The 23592-nt window shown below is 36.3% G+C and overlaps 2 protein-coding genes across 5 annotated transcripts in view; one reads left to right on the forward strand and one right to left on the reverse strand.

The window, feature by feature from the left end:
* The first annotated feature begins 5820 nt into the window (after positions 1–5820).
* Positions 5821–10921, forward strand: GIMD1 (GIMAP family P-loop NTPase domain containing 1). Its single transcript, XM_005517500.3, has 3 exons — positions 5821–5890; positions 7206–7627; positions 8802–10921. The coding sequence occupies exons 2-3, from the start codon at positions 7235–7237 to the stop codon at positions 9069–9071; spliced, it is 663 nt and encodes a 220-aa protein (XP_005517557.1). The 5' UTR covers positions 5821–5890; positions 7206–7234; the 3' UTR covers positions 9072–10921.
* An 85-nt stretch (positions 10922–11006) lies between these two features.
* AIMP1 (aminoacyl tRNA synthetase complex interacting multifunctional protein 1) overlaps positions 11007–23592 on the reverse strand; it is a 31745-nt gene continuing 19159 nt past the window's right edge. For all 4 annotated transcript variants that reach the window (XM_088056871.1, XM_014259122.2, XM_088056872.1 and 1 more), the window contains exons 5-7: positions 21350–21561; positions 17970–18138; positions 11007–11248 (exon numbers count right to left, since the gene is read on the reverse strand). In XM_088056871.1, the coding sequence (XP_087912997.1) occupies positions 11082–11248; positions 17970–18138; positions 21350–21561 (548 nt within the window). In that variant the 3' untranslated portion in view covers positions 11007–11081. The remainder of the gene's footprint in view (positions 11249–17969; positions 18139–21349; positions 21562–23592) is intronic.

Consider the following 23592-nt stretch of genomic DNA (forward strand, 5'->3'; position numbering starts at 1 on the left):
TGGAGTGCTAGACCTGGGTTATTTTATCTGAGGATACTCAGCAGAAGGATTCCACAGTGTGCAGATGATGAAGTCTGTCAAGCACTGATATAATACCATGGAGGAACCTAGGGAAAAGTCCAATCATCCTGAAACGTCTCAGCCCTCTGCTTTATCTGAAGTTCAAGTGTGACTTCCATTACTCTTAGATGTGTCAGTGATCTCTGTACGTAGGCTTCAGGTCTGCAGCATTTGCACAGACTCATTTCTCTATACCTACAAAATTTTAATTTCAGGAGAGTGAGTAGTGATGCAGCTCTGTGTTTTCCATCAACAGCAAATTCCAGCCACTGAATAAGGTAATGGTCTGTCACACTTCAAGGACTGAAAGATCCTAGCCACATTCCAAATTTTATAGAGGTAACACATTCCTGAATGCAGCACATTACAGATGCTACAACATACACTGCATTGAAGACAGGAATTCTGGTTTCTTATATTCTTTCCACTGTGAAAGGCAGGTAGGGATTTTTGTTCCTTTTGTCCCTTCATGCAGAAAAGGCATCAATTTGAAAAGCTCCAACTTCACAGTATTTTGTGACAGTTAATAGAGAGTTACAAGCATTGAAGTTAATTACCATGTGTGGCGCTCAGTCCCAAACCACATACTAGCTCTGTAGCCATATACTTTGTGCCCCTTCCTGATTAGAATTTTAATAAACTATCTACAGCAATTTCACTTTTCCAAACAAGTCTGTTGCCTAAGCAAGCCACATTGTCTTTTAAGACAACTTTTACAGGATAATTCTGACATTACATGTTCAGTGGCTTGACAGCATGAAATATATGGAAAGTTGACTTCAGATTCAGCTTGTTTGAGATGTTTTAAAACAGAAAAAGCATCTGTGCAGGTTTGATGTCCACAAATATCATGATTATAAAATCCAAGAAGTGTAGTATTTCTAATTAATAGTCCACTTTCTTAAACTTGTATTTCTAAGAAATGCTCTTTGAAATTCAGAACGTTGTCTCCAAAGAGTAGGTATACAAAGAGAAGACAGGAGAGATTTGGAATCAGAATAAAATATAAAAAATATCAAGTTGTTAGATACTGCATATTTTAAGAGAAGTCATCAACTTGATATGTTGTATCTATAGAAATACAAACACCCTAGAAAACCTGGAAAATAAGAAAATAAAGGAACTGAGGAACAAATCTGTCCTGAATACACACAGATACCCATGTTACTGAGTAGAAATATTTCATTTTTACACATCCTTGAGTTGAAACTTTGTAAGATTTGTATTACTGGCACTCCATGAAATACCTCTTAATTATTAGAGTCCATAAGAGTAACAGTGTGACCAGCTCAACTCTGTGCATCAGTGCAACTTCTGTGCATACTAGTGTTACAAGGATTATAGACTTTCCAGGTATCATGGGAATATTTTTGGAAAGTATATCTTCAGTCATTTGGGTCCCTATAGAATATCATACAATACAATAATTTTTTTTAAATTTTTTTTAATGCAAGCAATGCTGTTATTGCTGTACAGAAATCTGTTCCCTTCAGCCAAATCACTTCCACTACCCATCTTCAAAAGAGGTGGATACTTCCTGTATTATTTAGATGAGGAAACTGAGAAACTTCTTCTCAGAATTAGGGAATGTTATAGAAATAACAGCCAGATCTGGGTTTCCTGAGCTTCCAAATATGCTCACCATTCAGAGCACTTTTGTCTCAGGAGCAAAATGTTTTTACACATGGACACATTTTGAGGCTAAGCACAAGAAAGTGAGTGAGTATGGTGTCATGTGGTCACAACAGGAGATGTATGAGGCAAGTCACAGAATCCATCCAACTAAGTATGTATAAGGGAAAAAGGAGAAAAAGGATTCTGAAGTCTGCATTTTCATTTGTTCTGATTACTGTTTCTTTTCCAAATACATGCCTTTGAAATCAACAGTTTATCAATTTGGTTTGTTGGTGGTGATTTTATTGTTGCTTTTTTTAAACATTATTTATATGTGTATCGTCTTCCTTGCAATATCACCTAAATTTCTTGATCTTAATTTCATGAAGCCATGAACAGACACAAACATGCCGGCCTTGTGGCACAGTCTTACAGCCAGCCTTGTGCACTAGTGACTTATGTCCAACCTTTATATTGTGGAAAGCATTTTGTGGCAACACAGGTGAAAACAAAATAGTTGAAATATCTCTAAGTAATCTGACCAAGAGACAGCATAGCACAATATGGTATATTAAAAACATTCCTTGCATATTAAAAAAACAAATTGATACGCTGCCAAGGGGAAAATCATCACTTAAATGATGGAGAAATTGGGGGTTAGAAGGAGAATTAAGAAACTGTCATCCTGCAGCAGTAAGTGACATGTCCTACTTTACATTGCATTCCCCCACATTTTGAAAAGCCATGTCACACCAAACCATAATAACAAGAAGAGACCCTGTTCCTGTGGCTTGTTAAGCGCTGTTTTAAGCACATGGAGAAGCAGAGGGCTTAGAGGATTATCATTCCTGCCAACACAAGGAATTCCTGCGCTGCTTCCACAGCAGAGTCTTACCAGATGAGCACGGCAAATATACCACTTTCAAATCTGAAGAAGACAAAGATATCTTGTGGATTTTAGTGATTCCTTTGGATAATAGAGAGGGGGAGGAAAAAAAGTCCAGCTGATGTTCTCAGTGCTCTGATAGTTCTGTTTGATTTTCTTTCAAACACAAAGCAAGTCCTTGATCTGCCAGCAGTATTTGTCCTGAACCCGTCAACCACTGCAAGTACAGTGGAAACCTGAGGAGCTACTTCCACAGTTGTACAAACACAGTGCCCAAAAGCTGGTGCAATTTCAGCATTAGTCTGCAGCTACACCCTCTCTCCTTTCCCCTTAGCAATGCCAATGGAGTAGCACACAATCTACATAGCCACCTATACTGCAAAAAGAAACATGATCTTGTAGATTGCTGATAATTGATTACTTATGTTTAAAAGTACTGAAGATACTAAGGACTGCATTAAGCAAAGGGAAAAAAATAATCATCTGTTTAAGGATACTTTTGTGTACTTTGTATGTGTCTTCCTTCAGAATCAAAAGATTTTTGTGTGAATGAAGTCCAAAAGGAGAAGAACATCGCTAAGAATGTCCTATTTCTCTCTCAGCAGTGACGTGCCTGTTGTTTCTTAGAAATTACACATCTAACAGAATTGAAGCCACACTGACTACGTGGACTGCATACCTTCCTGGATTTCTCATGTTGGTTGGGCAGGCTAAGAGCCTGCCTTTGTGTGTGGCAATCCATAAATGGCCTCACTGGGTTTTCTCTAAGTAAGAGAAATTCATCAAAGCACATCTTAAATTACTTATTATGGCATCATCTTGGGCTATAATGAGAGCCCACATCAGGAAAGAAGCTGTAAGGGATGGGAAAGCGTGGGAAATGAAAGATGACACATGGTAAGAGATACCATGTGCCTAAAGAGAAACTACTATTTCAGTTTTACAAGATCTAGCCTGCTTGGTACACCCTAACAAGCATCATGGAGAGCTTGTTTAGGGTGTGTGCAAACCAACTGGGTGATCACAGGGACTACAATAGAACAGCAGCTGACACAGCAATGTGACTAAAATGCAACTCCAGTTAGCTCTATAGATAGATACAAAACTAACAGCTACTTGCAAAGTATTTTAGCCTTGTTTTATTCAAAGACAAATAAAGATGCTAGATACACAAATGATCCTTACGTTCAATTAGATTAAGGATTTTATTTCCTTAGATTCCTGAAAATTCCTCAGTAGACTTGCTAGGTATTTCCATGGGAGCAGTACAACGCTTCCTTTATCAGTTACAAGAACCCTTTCTGCCTGCAAATTAGTAATAGCCTCAGTTTTGATCTTCTCTTTGCTATTTCAAAAATAAATACAAAAACAAAGCAAACAAAAAAGATAGGTCATCCACTGGAAGCAAGCAGTGCTAAAAAGCATCCTAGGCAATTTTATTGTACTCTACATGAAGTTCTGACAGTAGATTTTATGCCTAAAGCCTCATAATAAGTAAGTGTCACTGACTCAATTTAAAAACTAGTGAAAACAAAAGACCTTGAATTTCAAGAATCATGTAAGGAACAACTTCAACTTGAATAACACTTCAGTTTCTTAACTGCTACCCTTCCATTACTCATGTTCAAATTCATTAATTAAGTTGCTACTGTTTATATTTTATACCTAAAGTAAAAATGTTTCTTGTGACAGAAGAGGGACAAATGCTATTTACATTTCTTATCTCAGGAGATGCCTGAAGAGTCCTGTAATTCTGCTGTTTTCTAATGCTGTAGCTCATTTCTGATCTGGTATTTTATTTCAGCATAGGACTGCAGAGCAAGGGGACCCCAACTGGGTTTTACAGTACCTGTGGAGCAGGCTGATACTGCCACCTTGGGGAGGACTTTTTCCACATTTGAGGAGCCCATGGAAGTGTTATATAAATCAGTTTGATTTTTCCTCCTGTCATATCCTCCCAGGAAGACAACTTTTTAAAATCCTCTGCCCATGCAGTTGTTAAGACCTTCCAGATGTGGTCCAACTTGGATTATATTCCATTCACAATAATACTAGAAAGAAATGCTTTTTTATTTAAGTTTTTAACATAAATTATAATACAGGGAAAGATTTCATGTCTGATTTCTCACTAGAAGAGGCAGGCTCAAGAGCACTTGTCTATGTGCTCTTAAAAACAAGTAACAAAATCTTTTACACAGCCACCTTCAGCCAAGTAACACAAACGATGAACTCATTCATGACGAACTATGTGGATCTACACAAGGAGCTCCTACCTTCTGCCAGAGCACTGGTTGTGCTGGTGGCTCCCTGGCAGGAGACAATGGGCTTCTAGAGGAACTGCAGTCCCCCTCCACTGCTGTGGCTGGCAGGAGCAGCCCTGGTCTCTGGAAAGCACATTCCTCTTTTCCTGCCACCACATACAGCTTATGTACTAGATTCCTGTTCTTACTGACAAATATCTTAATACCCTTGGAGAAAACTTGTGCCTGCACCCCCTGGGATTAACAGAGAGATGGCTGATCCTTTTGAACAGACAGGACAGGCTCATCCACTCTTCCATTCTATAACTACAACCTGGTCATTAAAGCACAAATTTGCATTTATTTTCTAACTAGTTACTTTCCCACTTGTGGAAAATTGTCAAAAAAGCAAGTGATAGATCCTTTCTGGACAATCTTCGATTTCTGGTTTTAATGCTACTATAGCATGGCAAATAATGATGCTTGCAAGAGAAATATATTAGGCTAACAGCTAATGCACATGACTGGCAGTTTGCAAGAAGCCTTCAGTTTTCTTCCTGGTTCACAAAAAAATTCTGTATTTGAATATATTTGTTACTATTTTAATTCATCTTCGGTAAGCAAACATCTTTATATCTGCAAATTATTTACACTGTACTACAAAAATACTGCAATTAATAATTTATTGCAATAAGAGAGTGAATTTGCTATTCACATGCACATATGAAGACACATTCAAGAAAATGCAATACAAAGGAATCTCACTGCTACATTTACCACTTGCACGTTTATCTGCTAGTGGAATTAATTTACTTTTAAAAATATCAACGTCATGCAACCACTTACGTGACTTCAAAAACAGCATTTGCAGCTAAGTTGCAAAAATTCAACAGTGCCAATTACTGACCAAACATATGCAATTGAATGAGGCTCTATCAGTAATAATTAACCAGATTAATGTGTACGTAACAGTCTCAGCATGGTACGGTGCTCCTGTTAGTTTCAAAGTTCACATATGAACTTCTTTTTACACTGCACATGTGGTTAATGAATGAAGCCTGAATGAAAGAGGAAATTAAGAGAAAATAAGGTAAGTGACCCAAAATAAAACTAATTTAAGTATTTAAGTGTAGACTACTTAAAGGGAAAAAAAAACCCCAAATCTTTGACTATGATTTAAAAAAGGAATGGATGAATCCATGTCCACTACTTCCTATAATTACACTAAGTGTACAATGCATATCTAGACTGATGAATAATTGAAGACAACAATTTTGTAAGATGTCTTTTTTGAAAGGAAATTGATCATTGAAAAATCCACAAAAACCTCACTGTGAATTCAGTAAGGAAGATTATAAAGTACATATTCAATGCTACCTGTAACAATATTAGTATATTACTACCTCTTGCATCTTTGGTTTTGCACTGAAGTTATTTCAAAAGATTAATTCTCATGGAATTAATATGAGAAAGCTTAAACTGTACAGCAAGAATCTAAATAAATTAAACACAGGAAATCCCAGTGTGAAATGATCCATGACTTCTCTATGAGTACCTAAACATGGTATCTTAAAAAAAAATTAAAATAAAATAAAAAAATTCTGAAATTCACATGTCACAGAAACTTAAAATCCACTATTTGCCACTATGGTTTTACCTTCTGAAATACATCTCAATTTATTCAAACAACAAGTTTTCCCGTTAGATGATCAGTACACACCAAAAGCCCTTCGGATACTGGGTTACTGAAAAGTACAAAGAGAATGAGACATCTTGTTTATGAACAAATAGAGTAACTGGAAATGATACCAAGCCAACTTCCTCTATCCACCAGTCTATGCTTTTCCACTTACTGTGCCAAAAAGTTGGTTTAGTATGCATTTCCAAAATCTAACTTTCATGAGATTGGCTATTTCAGCTCTTCTCCTTTTTTTAAACTGAGGTATTTATCTGCATCAGAAAGCGCTTTCAGACTGTTGTCTATTTCAACATCAGTGGTAGCCTATGAAAGACGTATTTTAAGCTGTTCTCTGCTGTGAAAATGCTCCCTTAAAATCTACTTCTCCTTTATTATTCTTTTTCCTTAAACAAGTAAACATTTACACCCTGAAACACTGTCACTTAATAACAGCAGCACCTATTTGTCACCATTCTCTTCTTCCTTCCCTAGTTTCCCTCCTTTTTTTAGCCAGCTACTCTCCCAGAATGGCAACAGTGTTTTCCACAGCTGTTTCCCAGCTCCACCCTTCTCTGTTGCATCTCCACAACTCTATTTCACTTCTTCCTAAAACTCTTCATATTTCAGGCAGGGAAAAACACTCAAAAGTATTTGAATATGGGAAATTCTTGCCTCTACTTTTTTTTCCCCCTGAAGTTATCTGAAGCACCTTGTTATTTGTACTTAGTGGCAGGTTTGCGGATAAAAGCAGAGACAATGGCAGACAGCAATGAGATGACCATCAACCTTGTTGTCCTTGGAAAACCTCAGAGTGGCAAAAGTGCTGCTGGGAACAGCCTGTTGGGCAGCTCAGACTTCGAGAGCCATCTCTCCCCCAGCTCTGTGACTACGTGCTGTAGCCTCGGACGCAGCGGACGCATTTTGGGGCTCATACGGAGAAACGGCTGCGAGTCAGCTCTCCGTGTTCGAGTACTGGACACTCCAAGCTACCCTCACAGTGCTCTGAGCAAAGAGCAAGTGAGGGACACAGTGACAGCAGCCCTGGCTCAGCATTTTGGAGAGGAAGGCCTGCACTTGGCTCTCTTGGTCCTGAGGGCTGACCTGCCTCTGTGTCCCAATGAAAGCAACGACACAGTTCAGCTCATCCAGGTAACCAAAAAATAAATAGAAGTCTCTGCCCTAATGGCAACTCTTCCACCTTCAGGTGAAAATAGCTATGGAAGACTTGACTGCAAAAGTGAAATATTTCTCTTCCAACAATAGCCTAATGAATTGCGAGTGGCAGATACTAATTTCAGAACAAAGATTATAATTGATTTTGATTCTGCAGCAAATCAAAGCTCTATTCTCTCTGAAACTGGTGACTCATGACTTCCTTGGGCAGCTTAAGGGAAAATTTTGTATGCATTTGATATTTTTCAGCTCTAGTGTCTAGAAGAGATTAATCACTATCAATACACCAGGTCTTTTTAACACCCCACTTACTTAGACAGACATCCTTTAAGGTAGTTCTGTATACCTTTATTTAGCATTTAGGTTTCAGAGCCAAGGTCGCTGGCAGTGTCCCTTATCACCAGGGTAGGCTTCTTGTCATATGTAGGGGTTAACAGGATTGCACCAAAGTTGTAATTTCGTTTACACCTGTAAATTAAAGCCCAACCTCTTATTCCTATTCAAATTTTCTGTACCTACTGAAAGAAAAGCAGCTTGTTCTCTCCATTCCCCTGCATCACATAAATCACAGAAGTTGGAACACAAACTCTCTGGCCCATTATTTAAGGTGTTGCATTTGATTTGTGTTTTCACTGAATTGCTGAGAATACTTCAGTTTTATGGATCACAGCTGGAACTGAAGTTACACAGAAATTCATCATTTACTTTTTCAACAAAAGGCGATTTGGTGTTTTTCAAACCAATTTTTTCCAAGAGCTGTAAACAGCGTGGCAATATGCGTATGTGGTAGCTACTGATTTCAAACTGTGTATCTCACAGGTGTGACATGGCTAAGCAAGCATTTTTCCTTATTTACATGAACATTTTTTAACTGGAGACATTCTGTTAACATCTGTAGCCAGGAAACAGAGAACTGCTAGTACTGCATGACGATATATTTCCACTGGCAGTGGATGTGAATGTCTCGGAAAGGTGAAAAAAGACCTAGAAATTTCAGCAACTCAGATAGCATGAACTGGACTACTGCCAGGGAAAAAAAAAAACAAACCAAACCATACATGTAACTTGTCTGTTAATGTAGTAAGTATATGAAATGGGAGTGGGGAAAAGAAATAAGAGATAACTAATTAAGATTTGCTTTTCATTACAGGAACTTCTGGGTCCCACATGGAAGGATTTCACTGCAGTTCTACTTACTCATGCAGACAAGGCAGAAGAGGCTGGATACAGTGAGGAAACATACTTGCATAATGCTTCAAGTACCCTGTTGTCACTTTTGAGTTCAGTACAGCATAAATATATTTTCCTAGACAACCAAAACAGCATAATTAAAGAGGAAAGAAATATTGTCTTAAGAAAGCTCTTGAATTTTATTCAAAAAAATAATTATCAAGTACTACTTAAACACAGCAAGGAATAAAATTAGCTTTAAGGTGCTCACCTGTCTATTTTCTATAGTAGGTAACATCTAACAGAAATAAAACAGTAAAAGCCGTCAACTGCAAAACTCCACATCCATACCAAACACCTCTGAACACACAATTAGAAATATCTCTTTAGATTATCAAACTACTTGCCTTCCACAGAGTACCTCACACTACTGCATTCAGAATCCTAGGTTCAACCCCAAAATCAGACCAAGCTAGTGCTCCAAAATCATGCTCCCAATATGTGTGTAGTTACAAATGAGATTTTGCACACCAGACTGTATATTCCAGTTCACACAGAATACAGATCTGAAAGAATAAAATTTAAAAATAATTTTAAAAGAAAAAAAAAACGAAAAAAAAACATTAAAAATGTGCGAGTAAGGAATCAGGGGGCCTCTTTGCTCAATTCTTCAAGCTTTCAGAAGTTCCTCTGAACTTCCATTTCTAAAAAGAGCTCTCTGGTACTAAAAGCTAAGCTTTATCTATTGTAAAAGTATTTCCCTGCCATGATTCAAGATCAGTTATAACAGTTCTTGAACTACAAGGATTTTATTTATTAAGACATTATTGGATATACAGTTTACAAGGCAGATAAAATGGCTTCCATGTGCTTAATGCTATTCAGCATATTTAAAAGAATTACTTTTGCTTATTGCCAGATGCATGAAAAATTAACAGTTTACAGGCATAAACAAAACTCATTCAAAAAGAAAATATGTTCATCTCCTCCTTATGCATGCTCCTTTTAATTTTATATCATTGTCATTTTGTTTTCTCTCCACTCACTGGATGAAGTTCAAAGCCTGCAAAATTTAGAAAGGCTCAAGTTTGGTTTTAATTTCAGCAGTTAAAATAGTATTTACTGTTTCAATGGTTTTACAGCAACAATTTAATTTAATATTATATGCAAAAATATCTAAAGTATCTCTAAATAGCTACTTAAAAAGGTTATTGTAAATTGATTCAAAATATTTATTTTCATATTACTGAAAGTAAGGAATTAAAATAAAATAATTAATTTGAAGCCAATACCTAGCAACATGACTATTTGTACATTACTATGAAATAACTCTAACTGTAAAAACTGAAGAAGCTATTTGTGTAAAAATCAAAGCACTTTTTGTATAAAACATCATTGCATAAAAGCACATTAAAACAAAACCAAAAAATCAATTAATTGTATATCCGTTTGAGCACTGGAAATAGATTTTTTTGGCTCGGGTGCTTTTTGAGTTTTCTTGGGGGCTGGTTTTTTGGGGTTTGAGGTTTTTTTTAATTTTTTTATTAGTTCCAGGGATCTCTTATTAATTATTTCTTAGTCTTACCTATAGGTTTGGAAGGATATACCTAGATGGACAAGACAAAAACTGTTCTAATGAAGTGGCAGTTTTGATCTCAATGAAATTTTAACAGCATAGTTGTGGGACATGAAAGTGTGTGCACTTGTACATCCTAGGGCATAAACCACCATGGTTTAATCTTCCAGTTACAACTGACTGCAGACTACAAAGAGAACACAGGCAAGAACAAAGGTGTAGAGGCTTATAATACACCTGAAAACTGCTTGGAAAAAGAGGAGGAAAACTATTGTAAAGAGACTAGAAGAACAAAGACAATTGTCTTCACTAACCAAATGCTAGTCCTGCAACTAGCACACAAGGAACACAGCAGAATGTTTTCCTTACTTCCTTTACCTCTTGCTAAATAGAAGCTCTACACCTTCACACTGTCCAGAAAATTTACTTGCCTGCCTGTGGTCTCACCACAAACAAGCCTTGGCAATTAAGTTATGAGCACTGAGTGGTTAACAACTGCTGACAACACACAACCTCAAGGACAATAAGCCTAGTCAATGAATGAATTGTCAAAATGTTGGAGATGTAACATATTCTGGAAAAGAAGTCAAACAAAACAAGTCTCAGCCATGCATTTCATGTTTTTTATTGTGCTTGCATCACTTTCCATTTCAACATCTGTAAAAGTTTCTAATAACCACTTATTTATTTAATCCCACTGTTTGCCATGGTCTCCGCCCTGCACACTCCTTTCCCTTTCACTTCAAATGGAACTCCTTTGTATGTAGCAACACACTGGTCATTGGTATGAAGATCAGGTTGGATTTGCTCCCAAATCTTCTTCTTTGGGTTAAGTTCCTTCTCAGGCTCTCCTGTTTCAAAACAAAGAACACACTCATAGCACATAACTCAGAACAAGAGCTCTGTGTACTTACACATCTATGACAGCCCACAGTATCATTGCATACACTTTTAAGGGAAAAAAACCCCAACATTCCTTTTGATTCTCAAAATGAAAACTTTGATTGGAATTAGGAATTGTCACGGAAATGTCTCCAGAATCTCTTCTGAAAATGAGGATCTTTCAAGGGAAAAAGAATGTATCAGATAACAAGCACTGTCAAAAAGAAGAAATGAAACCACTGGTGTTAGTTTATACTACAGACCAATATTAAGTACATACAGACCACAGAAGTACACCATTTATCAGGACAGGTTTGTCAGCATCTTAAATTTAGAAATTAATGATGCTTTTATAAGCAATTAAATGCTGTTACAGTTGAGGAATACTGAACTTAGACAAGAATAGATCAGAGATAGAATACTGACATATAATTTTAGCCTCAAGTTTTAACATTGTTCTCCTATGCTTTGTATTGATGATGACAAGCTCTGATGCCCAAAACAACAGAAGCAGTAGAGATTAGCTACAGTTTCAGCAATTATGGCCTCAGTCTCCATAAGCCTCGGTTTCCTGTTTCCAAGGATACATCATGATAAGATACCTACACCCTAGAGGTATTGACAGTAACTAACTACATTAGCAAATCTGATTATTTAAGGATGTCTAATAACCAGAAAATGTAGGCGTTTTCTATTAATGTTTTGAAATATTGTCAACAAATTAGATAGCATAGTGAAGGATATTTTTCCTATTTTTAAATAAGCATGAAATGCAAAGTACAGGTACAAAACAAGCTAAATAATCTTGCTGCCAAGATTAACTGCTGACATAATCTAGATAAAACAATTCACTCTACTATTATTTTCTGCTCAAAGGTAAAGTAAATTTAATCTCTTAATTCTAATACAACACAGATTACATTAAAAAAAAATTAAAAATAATTTAATCTAAGACTGTTGGGTGCTTTTGACTTCTTGAGTGTCACACAGGCAAGACAAACGAAAAACTCCACAAGAATTGCACATTTAAATGCTCAAAGAAATCTCATGCTATTTCATTGTTATTACACTGTATGTTTTTACTTGCTTGTTGTGCCATATTGGCAGCATTCTGCCCAAACTACCAAAATCAAAAGTTCCAAAACAAGCAAGAATCAAAAACCAAATCCTAGGAATCATATCCTCCCTGAGATCCTCTCAGAGGAGGAGCTCTCCAAGTGAGCAGAACATGAAGTACTCCCATGTAGCACTACAAAGTGTTCCCAAAGGTTCAGGAAGAAAAACTGTAAGACTACAAGGATTTTAGCATACCTCTTTCTAGTAGCTGGTTGAAACTCACTGCTTGTTAAGTCCTGATTAACTAAAAAGTGGTTAAATCAACTACTAGTCATTCCAGCCTGCCTTGTGCCTTATTGGTATTCTCCTTTAAATGTTTTCAATAGTTCAGTATACCCACATTCTCAATACCTGCAAACCTGGGTTATTTCTGTTTGTAGATGGGTTTAATTCTGTAATTTCTGTAATTCTAATGTCTGTAGTTTATATGCAAGAGAAGCAGACTAGGCCAGATTTCTCTGTGAAGTAAGCTAGCCTCACCAGAGCAGTATTTAATACTGAAGTCAAGTAATCTCACAACCAGAGTGCATTTAGTATTTCAAAGAAAAATCAGTCATAATATTAATAATTATCTTTGTACAATATTTATAATTAATATTAAACAGAGGGAAAAAATTAAATACTTTAATTACTTAAATGATTACACTAGTAAATAAAAAATATTAAATGTTTGGAGCTAATTGTACATTTTTACAAAAATAAATTAGCTTAATGCTCAGGTTCATGAACAAAGGCAAACTTGGATTTAGACCACAGTGAATGCATAAACTAATAAAATTATTAAACAGAATGTTAAGTGATCCATTGTACATTTTCCTTCCCCTCCTCAAATAAACAAAACACATGTTTTCTTGGTTTTTTTTTCAGTAAGAAAACCTCCTGACTTTTATTATAAAAAACACGCCTTGGATGTTAATAAGTTTCTTTGGAATCCTGAGTCAAGCTCCCTTGGGATCTGTGGTGAGCTCATATTAGATTAGCATAGGCACCAATTTTAAATACTACCAGAGCTTTAGGCTGTGCATTTTCCTATGTCTTCTCCTCACTGCATTCCTTTTTCCCAGAAAATATTCTTTAGAAGAGTTTCTATAAATAAAATAAATTGAAGCTTTTAATGATTTAATCAGCTTTCCACTCTCTTTACCAAAAATGGGCCAAATAAGAGGTCCTAAATTTTGTCAAACACGTCATTCCATCTAGCAGCTTTAACATTACAAAGAAGTTTTCATAATAAGCAAGAAACCTCTCTACTTTGTAACAGCTCAATGACAACTGAAGGAATATATCTCAGCACAGCAAGGAGCAAAAGGACATAGTGATGTGTGACTTTACTTAATGCCACTTACCCCACAGTGGATTGTAACCATGCAACTGAAGGAAAGCATCCATACACTCAAGCTTTGATTAAAGAAATCTGCTAACTACAGGCTAACCACTGCACTCCAGCTTTACCACTTTTTATTCTTTAAAGAGACAGTAATTTACTAAACTGCTATTGATCCTTAGACATGAATGATAATTTAATTATAATTTATATTAAATGATAATTTAAGTAACAGGTTTTTGGTTCATGTTGCATCAAAAGCATCTGATACTGCTATCAGAAAAGAGATTTCACAGTTCGCTATAAATCTTCAAGTATTATTGCTGTCTTAAGGCAATTACTGTGTAGGAGGTTATAGATTTACACACCCATGATAGAATAATTCTTCTGTGGTTTAAAAATCAGACTTTTTCCAGTGAAGATGGATAAAAATTTGATAAAGTTCTTTATGCAAAAAAGGCTAAAGAGACCTTGAAGATGCATGCACTGGAGTATAAAACGGTGCTAAAAATTCCACTGAGGGCAAAGACATCAGATAAAGAAACAAAACGGAACAGTACTCCAGGCAACCGCACTCCTTATCAAATCACTCCTCTATAACACTCAAGATGGTTCTAGGTAAATACTCCAGCTGCTACAGAAAAAAATTTAACTGGTTTGAGACAAGATATCTTTTGTTTACTTTGACTAAAACAGACAAAGAAAATTAGTCTGTATCTCATGAATATTTTGTATAATGGAGAGAAAAAAATTAAAAATAGCTCAATTCCAAGCTGCTTGATAGACAGCTGTGCGCATTTTAGAATTGCTTTATTGTTGCTGGTGGTACTTCTGTTGCTTCACAGACTTTCATACTTCAAACTTAAGTAAGACCCAGCTGTCCTTTCTATTTTAACTTCAAGGACTCCAACTGAATCTTTACGCTTTACAGTTACTTTTTAAAACGAAAAATTGATCAGAACATAAATGGTTACAATTAAGCAGTGAAATTAAATGAAATCTGACACAACAAGGAGTCTGTCTTCCTGGTAACAGCATCAGGCAAGTGCCAGATGGTCTTTGATGAGACAGCAGCAGCTAAGAAGCGGAAGGTTTTAACATAAAAAAGTGAGTAGAAGATAGATGCTCAACCCCATTAAACACTGAGAAACAGTTTTCCAGTCTCGCAGTGAGTTTCCCCCTTAGTTTACAAAAGAAACATTGAAAAGACAAGTACCCAACAAATAAATGTAGAGAAGCAGATGTCACCATGATTTTGTAGGTCTCCATCCACCAATGCTTTTTTTTGCATTTTCCTCCTCAAGATAGTAAAATCACAAGTCTGAAAATTCTTTAAGTTTAATGTAAGAAGAAGACAGATCACTCTACTTTGTACTATTAAGTGTTAGGGAAATTTTCAAAGTCAATGATTAGCTTAAATTTCATACCTACCAAATTTTCCAAGCAGCTCTTTATGAAGCATTAGAAAACAGTGCCACATTTCAGACTACTATCTATAGCCCTGAATATACACACCTTGCAAAGGGGTTGTAAATACATTCATCTGGCACTTACCAGAGCCCCACGTCTCTGGCTCTCCACCAGAAGGGAACTGATATAATCCACACAAAACCTTGTCTCACTGGCTGCAAGTCACAACCTCAGACCTAGAACAACTTACTGCCTTTAGCTTACTCTCTATCTTTTAAGGATCAAAATGTCAATACAGTGTCTGCATGCAGTAACACCTGGGAATAATTCTATAACAATATTTCTGTAACTGATTTGCCTAGGAAAAGCTTTTTGCCACTGTAAAAAAGCCAAACAACTGGAGTCAAATACTTCAGTTATTTTGCCAGAACTCACTTCATTAGTCATGTGCAAGAACTATGTGCTGGTGAACAGAAAATAGCGCTCCTACCAGCTCTCACATTTTCAATTGTCAGGTATATGAAGCCACTTGAGATGTAAGTTTAGAGGAAGGCTGTATCTTAAAATAAAGCAAACAGAAAAAGATCCTCAACCTGGGCATAGGGCATTTTTGAGGGGTGATCTTGTACATCGTTTTCTAGGGCTTATGTGCTAGAAGTGTTCCCTCTACAACTTGATGCTCTCTTGCACATCCATTTCCATAGCAACAGAAAGCAGTTATGAGTGTATTTATCACCTGTGATTCTCACAGGTAATCAAAGTCCAACGTTTAATCCATCTTTACTCACTATATGTAATAACAACTAGAAGCCATGAATGAGTATTCCTACAATTTAGTCAATTCAATTGATGAAACATTTAAGATTTTAGTATAGCTAACAAATTCTGCATCTCAACTAGCAAGCTTAGTATACTTTTAGTGCAGGAAACTAAAAATAAAAATAAATGAAAAAAAAATGCTGCCAGAGAAATTTCCTTTTAAAACACAGTATTATTTTAAAGTACTTCTAATTGGAGCATTAAATCACAGCAAGCTGAGATATTTTTCTGTTTCCTAAAGCACCTAGATAGAGCATTGCTTCCTTTATCATACGCTAACCAAAATATATCTTTTTTTTTAAAGCATCACAATTTCAGTCTTGAGAATTATAAAAATATATATTTCTGAAAGATATTTCATGCAAATATGTTTAAGCGTAGAGCTTGCGAAGAGGTTCATAAATCAAAACTCTGCTGTACCGCTAGAAATTGTCACAAGTGCAATAGTTTAAAAAGGTTCATATGGCTCCCTGCAGAAAATAAAAGTTACACTATTTTCTCGCATGTGAAAGCCAACTTTAGAACAATAAATTCATCCTGAAGATGAATACTTCATTGATAAATGCACACACATACACTTTCACCCAGTATGGGAAATACTGGGAGTTGGACCGTGTTTTTTCAAGTTAAAGTGATGGAGTGATCCTGACCAGAAGAGCACTGCTCACCAAGACCTCTGTGATCCGCTTACCACCTGACCCAAGTAGATCTGGGCTTGTGCTGTGCTGCACAAATTCCCAAATTCCTAGGCTGCAGGATAAACCTATGCAGCTGGTTGTCAGGGAGGAGCCTACAGGCAGCTCCCATGTGGCACCAGTAACTGAGCCACCAGCGTGACCTCACCTTTATGGAACAGGGCAGCACCAAGTTCTCACACAAACTTCCTTTATGACTGACAGCCACAATGAGTAAAAAAAATACAGCAGTAACTCAAACAATGGAAAGGGAAGAAACTGCTTATGGACAAGGAGTGCACAGCAAGCTGCAGGTGCATTCCCATCATCTGTGCCATGTAAGATTATTTATAATAGTCTGTCTTTTCAGACTCAGCATCTTAAATGGCACTTCAGAGTATGACTGCCTTTTTTACTGGGATTATAATGAACCAGCAATTCCTGATAAAAACACTCATAACCATTATAAAAATTACAAAATAACAGTGCTAACAAACACAGCAACAGAAGAAGCTGATCTGACTGTATCCCTTTCAGACTGAGAATAATGAACTGGCATTTGGGTAGGAGGGGAGCATTCATCAACATGATAAATCTATAATGCTTTATTTGAGTTCCTAATATGCAGTCAAAAATAATCATTTTCATAGAGGTGGAAGAAATGGAAAAATGGATGAAAAATCATCTTTTGATAAAGTTCAAATTTGGTAAAATTCTCATTTATATTCTGAAAAAAGAGATTTATTGATTTAATTAAGTGGGAAAAAGTCCAATGTCTCTCTTTGGAAATGTAAAAAGACATTTTGTCCCAGACAAACAAACAAAAAAACCCTGGTGTATTGACTATTACGGGCTCCTCTCATGAATAGGAGACTTCCAGCCCCTTGTATCCCCTCCATCCCTTCTTCCGCAAAAAAAAAAAAAAACCTACCCAAAATTCTGACACATTCATCACGGGGAGGAGCTGGAATTAGGAATTTAATACTTCATCACTTAGACTGAGACACTGTGAAAGATGCTTTATATTTCCTTGTTGTAATTTGCCAAGTACAAATACTTTTATCCATGTATTTCAAAACTGAAATACTTACTGAGACTTAAAGGAATGGGGTGTTTTACATGAAACTTCTACACAACTTTATCAAGTTAAAATTTTTTGACAGATGATAAAGTATTTTCAATCCTTTATTTATACAATATTAGCATGATCATTAAAAAAAAAATAGAATTAATTCAGAAAATTTCAACAAAAAACCCAGTCAGCTTTAAAAACAACTGTTTTATGTGCTTCAACACTGATGTTACCTTGACATACCTGTTTCTATCATTTTCCAGATACCGACTTACCAGGAAAACCTTCAAAAGTGATTCTGTCCCCAGGTACCGCTCCAGGTGGAGGAGCCAGAATTTCCACTTTTTCTGGGGAGCTGGCACACATCACCATTGCCTGAGATACTACTCCTCTCATCTTTGCAGGCTTCAGGTTACAGAGTAGTACTGCCATCCGATTCTGCATCTTGGGGGAGGAAAACAGAAGGATTTGAGTACTTAAACGCCATGTGGTTTTGGGGATGCCCATCATTTCATTATAATGAGAGAATTGCAGTGATGACATCTTACCACAACAAGCATAAGAAAAGCATGTAGCCAACAGATTTAGTTTTAATGCCTGGACACCACTAATATAATATTTATACCCCTTAAGAGCTGGCCAGTGAATAATGGATTAAATGTTCAAATGTGACATATTTATTTTGGAAATATAAAATATGCAATTTAGAAAATTAAAAAGCAGGTAAGGCATTTCACTTCCACTCCATCTTTATTCACTACAGACCACCACTTTAGTCCACTTTCAATATAGCACTACTAACCAAACAATTTCTATTTAATGATGATAATACTAAAAATAACAACAACAAAACCAGGCTACAAATTAGGCCCATAGGTAAAAATTTCAAACTGTATCCTGGAAGCTTAGAAGTTTTTTACATAATGAGCTCACTTGAATCTTAAATTTTATCTTAGATGATCCAAATGCCTTGAGTTTATTTTAACCACTGAAAATGGCTGTATATACTGTACACTGAATTTGTTAGTGCAAACCTATAAAACTATGTTTCTCCATTTGTTGTTTTATTTTAATAATTACAATCGTAAACCAGAGAAAATATTCTTTGTTCAGAGAAACTGCCACACTTTAGACTCTAAAACAAACCATGCTTTCAAACTGAAGAGAAATTAAACCCTGAACATTCTTGAGAGATGAAGTAAGGACGTCTTAATTCCCATCCTACTAGTGAACATTATATATAAGTATTTCATATTTCTAGATTTTGGTCTTTGTGCATCACAAATCTTGAACCTGTGGGATTAATAATTAATAAAACTCATATGATCAACTTTTTCAAACACTGCATATTTTCCAAGGAGAACACCTCAAAAACCAAAAATATAAATACCCAAAATGAGGCAGCTGATAAAAAGTTATGTCGTCTAAGTTTCAAATCAGCCTATTTACAAAAATTTCTCAAGTTATTGCTATGGAAATAAGTAGCACAAAACACAAAAAATTGTTGTAAAATGTCAGTGACTAAAATGCAAGTTGTAGCATTATCTAGCACTGAGTAACAATTAATGAATGGAATGCTAATTACTGGGTAGACATCACAATGATCTAGAAAGAAAACATCTCAAGGCATCTAAGTGGAAGAAAAAGTTTCTGCTACAAAAATCAGAGTATATTGTTCATAAAATATGCAACTGTATCCTCTTACAACCAATGGTTGTAGAATAGCATTTCTGGAGCATGATGGTGGCCTTTCCCTTCTTGTTAAGATACATTCCCTGCATTCTTGTTCTTCACTTCTGATCACTGACATAAGGTTCTCTTAGGTTATGGAGGTGAAGGTGACAGAAAGTGACACTGGAGAATCGCCTGTATTTCAAGAACAATTGCCTGTAACAGGTATTGATGCTAGGAACACACAGAGATCCACTTCAAAAAGCCGAATCAGTGGCAGAAAAGCTGTCAGTTCCTTCTGACATTTCAGAAATTTCCCCAATTCTCCCCAGCTGCCAGAAGACCTCGGCAATGGCATGGTCCACCTCATGCCAAGATCCTTCCATCTCCCTATTGCTTGAGACACAACTGCTCACAACAATAGAGAGCTGAACTTCTAACACGGCTTCACCACTATGTGAACAAAAGCACATCACATCTAAAGTGGGCATGCCAGAAGTCTTCACACCCATAAATAACTTGCACTGCATACTGAAATGCTAGTGAAGATACATACTGTGTTTCCTAACCAAAAGTAAAATCAGATGATACAAATTTTACAGCCTCAAACACTGCTAAATTACCACATCAAATACCAAAATCATGAACAGATGAATTTTTTGTGAAGAAATTTATGGCTATGGTCCTTGATCTGATGTATATATTTTTATTTCAATATATGGCAGAAGACACATGCCAGGCCTTCAAATTTTTGAACACTTCAAAAACACAAAGATGGAAGCTTGCCCCTAAGAATTTATTGTCTTAATAGACGCTTGCCAAAACCAAAAACAGACACGCAAACAAAAATGTTCACAAAGAATGGGCAAGGATGACCCCTAATTCTCTGCTAATGAGTATTTCACATTATTTTTCCACTCAGAAAGAAGGCTAAAGAAAAAAAGACTCCTGCTGCCATTTCATTCTATACACTTGATGCTTGTAAGTCTATTTAGAATGGCTTTTAAAATGTTTTCTTCTACATGCTTTCTTGAAAGCAGGCTGCTAAAAGCAAGCAAGTTGCGATTTTTCCCAGTGCAAATCCAGTAAGTAGACACCATCAGGTGATCAGTGCAGAATAGTTACTGTATTCAGTTGGGTTTACAACAATCACAATTTTAATTGCTTCCTCTGCTTGCAGTCTTTCCATGGGGACAGTGTGCAAGTAAGGAGTGAAAAGACATTCAAGAAATTGGAGCTTTTTCCAGACCAATTAAGATCAATTCCTTCATGATCCATTTTGCAGTTGCTCTACACAACACTGTTTTGAATGCCAAGGTTGCATTTGAATTTAGGAGCAGCCTTCAGTCAATTCCTCTCACCCTCTAGAAGAGGTGTGAAAGGAAAACTAAATCTTGAAGTCTTAGATTGTTCAAAGGCACTCATAAACCATCTGTACCAAATACCAAAGTGTATCAACTAAAAAAACCACAGACACAGATTCTATTCTGCACAAGGAAGTAAAAATATGCATTTTGTATTCCATTGTTGTTTGAATTGTTCATTGCCAGCTAAGTTGAATTTACATGCTCTCTGCTTTACTTCATGCCAAATAATTCAACAAGCTATAAAAAAAGAATTGGAAGGCAATAGTTTCAAAAGTTTGGATCATACCAAAAAAGTTACTATGATTTCTCTACTACACAGTAGGAAACCTAAACTAAGAGTAACATGTGTTTAATTTAGGAGTCCAGTGTGTACTGATGGTAGGGGAATTGGAATAAGATCCCAGGATAGAAGCACTGCCATCAGAAACTGATTTGGGGTAAGGGTACTTCTCTGGTATCTGGCAAATGTTGTTAAGCATTACTTCCATCTGCATTTTATTTTTGTTTTCATGACTTTACAAATCTTTTAGCAGAATAAAAACATATCCTATAAACAGATGAATGCCTTAAGATACTTTAGGAAAGGAAAAGTTATCAGTAAATAATTTTGTCAATACCTTATCCAGAGGAACATGTTTCACTAAACCACTGACAACAGTCCTTGGGCTTGCCTCACCAACATCCACTTGTTCAACATACAGAGTGTCTGCATCTGGATGCTTTTCAGCAGTAATAATGCAGCCAACACGAAGATCCAGACGAGAAACATCTACAGGTTTTGCATCGCTACTTCCAGCAGCTGGCTGCTGTTTCTTCTCCTTCTTTTCACCTATTAGAGAATATCTTGCTCATGAAATAAACATTATAAAAAGCACAACTAGTGTATATGACTACTGCAAGGGAAAAGCAAGCTACAGTCTCAGAAACAAGCATAAATTCTGTGCAAAACATGAAAGAAAAGAGTTAGCACCTCTGTTACCAGTTTCCAGTGGTGCATCATCATATACACTTCAATATACATCATTGTCTCAACTAATTACCACCTCCTGTTTGTAAAGTCACCCTGAACTTAAGCGCAACGTGTGACAGACATACTCTGACAAAGGCCACATCAATAAGCCTGATCATCTCATTTGAGTAATTAGCAATTACCAGTAAGCCTTGCCATGGTGTTTCACCAGCAAAACAAAAGTAGGGAATCACATTCCATCAGGTTAGGAGTGTTAATCAGCGCTGTACACAGTCAGGAGCTGTGAAGTCACTGCAACTGCACTGTCACAGCAGCAATGCAACCCTTCAAGATGACCTTAGCCAACATTCTGCACTTCCCAAACCCAACAGTGCATGAAAAGACTCATGGCTTACGAGATTCCCCTGGTATGGTGTCTTTACCCCATGATCATCACACATACAAACTGTATAGTATAAAACAACAGTGAAGCAACAGTCCTCATACTCAGCTGCTTATTTAAGTCATAGAATCATAAAATATGTAATATTCTTTCAACAAGAGAAAGTTACATCCAGTTTGTAGATAAGACTGCTGTTTAGGAAACGTTCAAGAGCTGTTCAACAGCTATAATCTCTGGGAGATTAAAAAAGTCTAAGATGTGCTTACTTTAAATAAGCATATTCTGTTATTCTTTCATCCAAGATAACTTACATATTAATTTAAGCTAAACTCCCTTCTTAAGGGAGCAAAAAACGAAAAGTGGACACAACATGCAACTTGATCTCATTCTTCACAATTTAATTTCAGGCCTAAAATTAAATGATACATTCAATAATAAAAAGGCAATATTTTTTTAATTCAGTAATTTTTTAATGTATGCAACAGCCCTTCAAAAATATTTGTTCATTTATGATGAATGAAACGCTGTAGTGATTATGACTTGGGTTTTTTAATGTAATTGATAATTTAATTAATAAACTCAATCGTATATAGAATAATGTAAAATAAACTGGAAAAAAAATCCCAATCTAAATAGCTAACATATAATAGCTATGATCAGTTGAAAGATGTCCTAAGTTTATCCTTGGTATAATTCCCCACTGATCTCCATGACATTCCCCTGCAAGAGAAATTAAGTCTTTTCTCAAAAGAGAACACAGCAAATGTGTACATGGTGTGCACATACACATAGATGGAAAACACCCATTTCAATGCCACAGGCTAAGGAGAAAAATGCATTCCTCTGGCCAGTGTTGGAATCAGTCCAGAACCAACATCCAGAGAAATCACACAGATGAGGTTTAAAGAAGTAGAACAAATAAGAGAATAACCAGAGAGGACAGAGATGACATAGGTGACAGAAAGCAAAGCGATTTGAGATAGTCCATCATCTCACCAATTTCTAGACTTAAAAACAAATTTTATGTATTGGTTGCTTCAACTGTTAAATGCAATACCTTCAACACATGCTGAACTCCACAGAAATAGCCTGTGCATGGCTAATATTCAGCGTTTGTGCTACGTTTCAGCAGACAGCAGAAGTCTAACACTGCTTTCCATATGAGATGAGCTGAGTTGGTCAGAGCATGGTGCTAGTAACACCAAATTTGTGAGTTCAACCCCTGTATGAGCCATTCACTTAAGAGGTGGACTTGATGATCCCTGGGTCCCTTTCAACTCAGAATATTCTGTGATCTGTGTTTGACTGACTGAATTTAAGCTACTTGTATTGCACTTCCCCTCATCATATATAGAAAGTTTCATTTTCCCATACCAACTGAATACTTGCTCTGTAGCCACTGAATACTTGAGGGAAAAATTTAATTGCCTGATAGGACACCTGGCCTCTGATTTTGTATTTACAGCTCTGTGGAATGTGTCAAAGGCTGAAATACATAAAAAATATAA

Source organism: Pseudopodoces humilis, chromosome 6, assembly GCF_049639895.1.
Source record: "Pseudopodoces humilis isolate 2021_Gansu_Grassland_sample_001 chromosome 6, ASM4963989v1, whole genome shotgun sequence".
NCBI lineage: Eukaryota > Metazoa > Chordata > Aves > Passeriformes > Paridae > Pseudopodoces > Pseudopodoces humilis.

Excerpts from the sequence above, each read along its gene's own strand:
- GIMD1 (XM_005517500.3), top strand. The coding sequence starts at position 7,235 with ATGGCAGACAGCAATGAGATGACCATCAACCTTGTTGTCCTTGGAAAA. Across the intron at positions 7,628-8,801 it reads ACACAGTTCAGCTCATCCAG|GAACTTCTGGGTCCCACATG; the intron begins GTAACCAAAAAA and ends TTTTCATTACAG.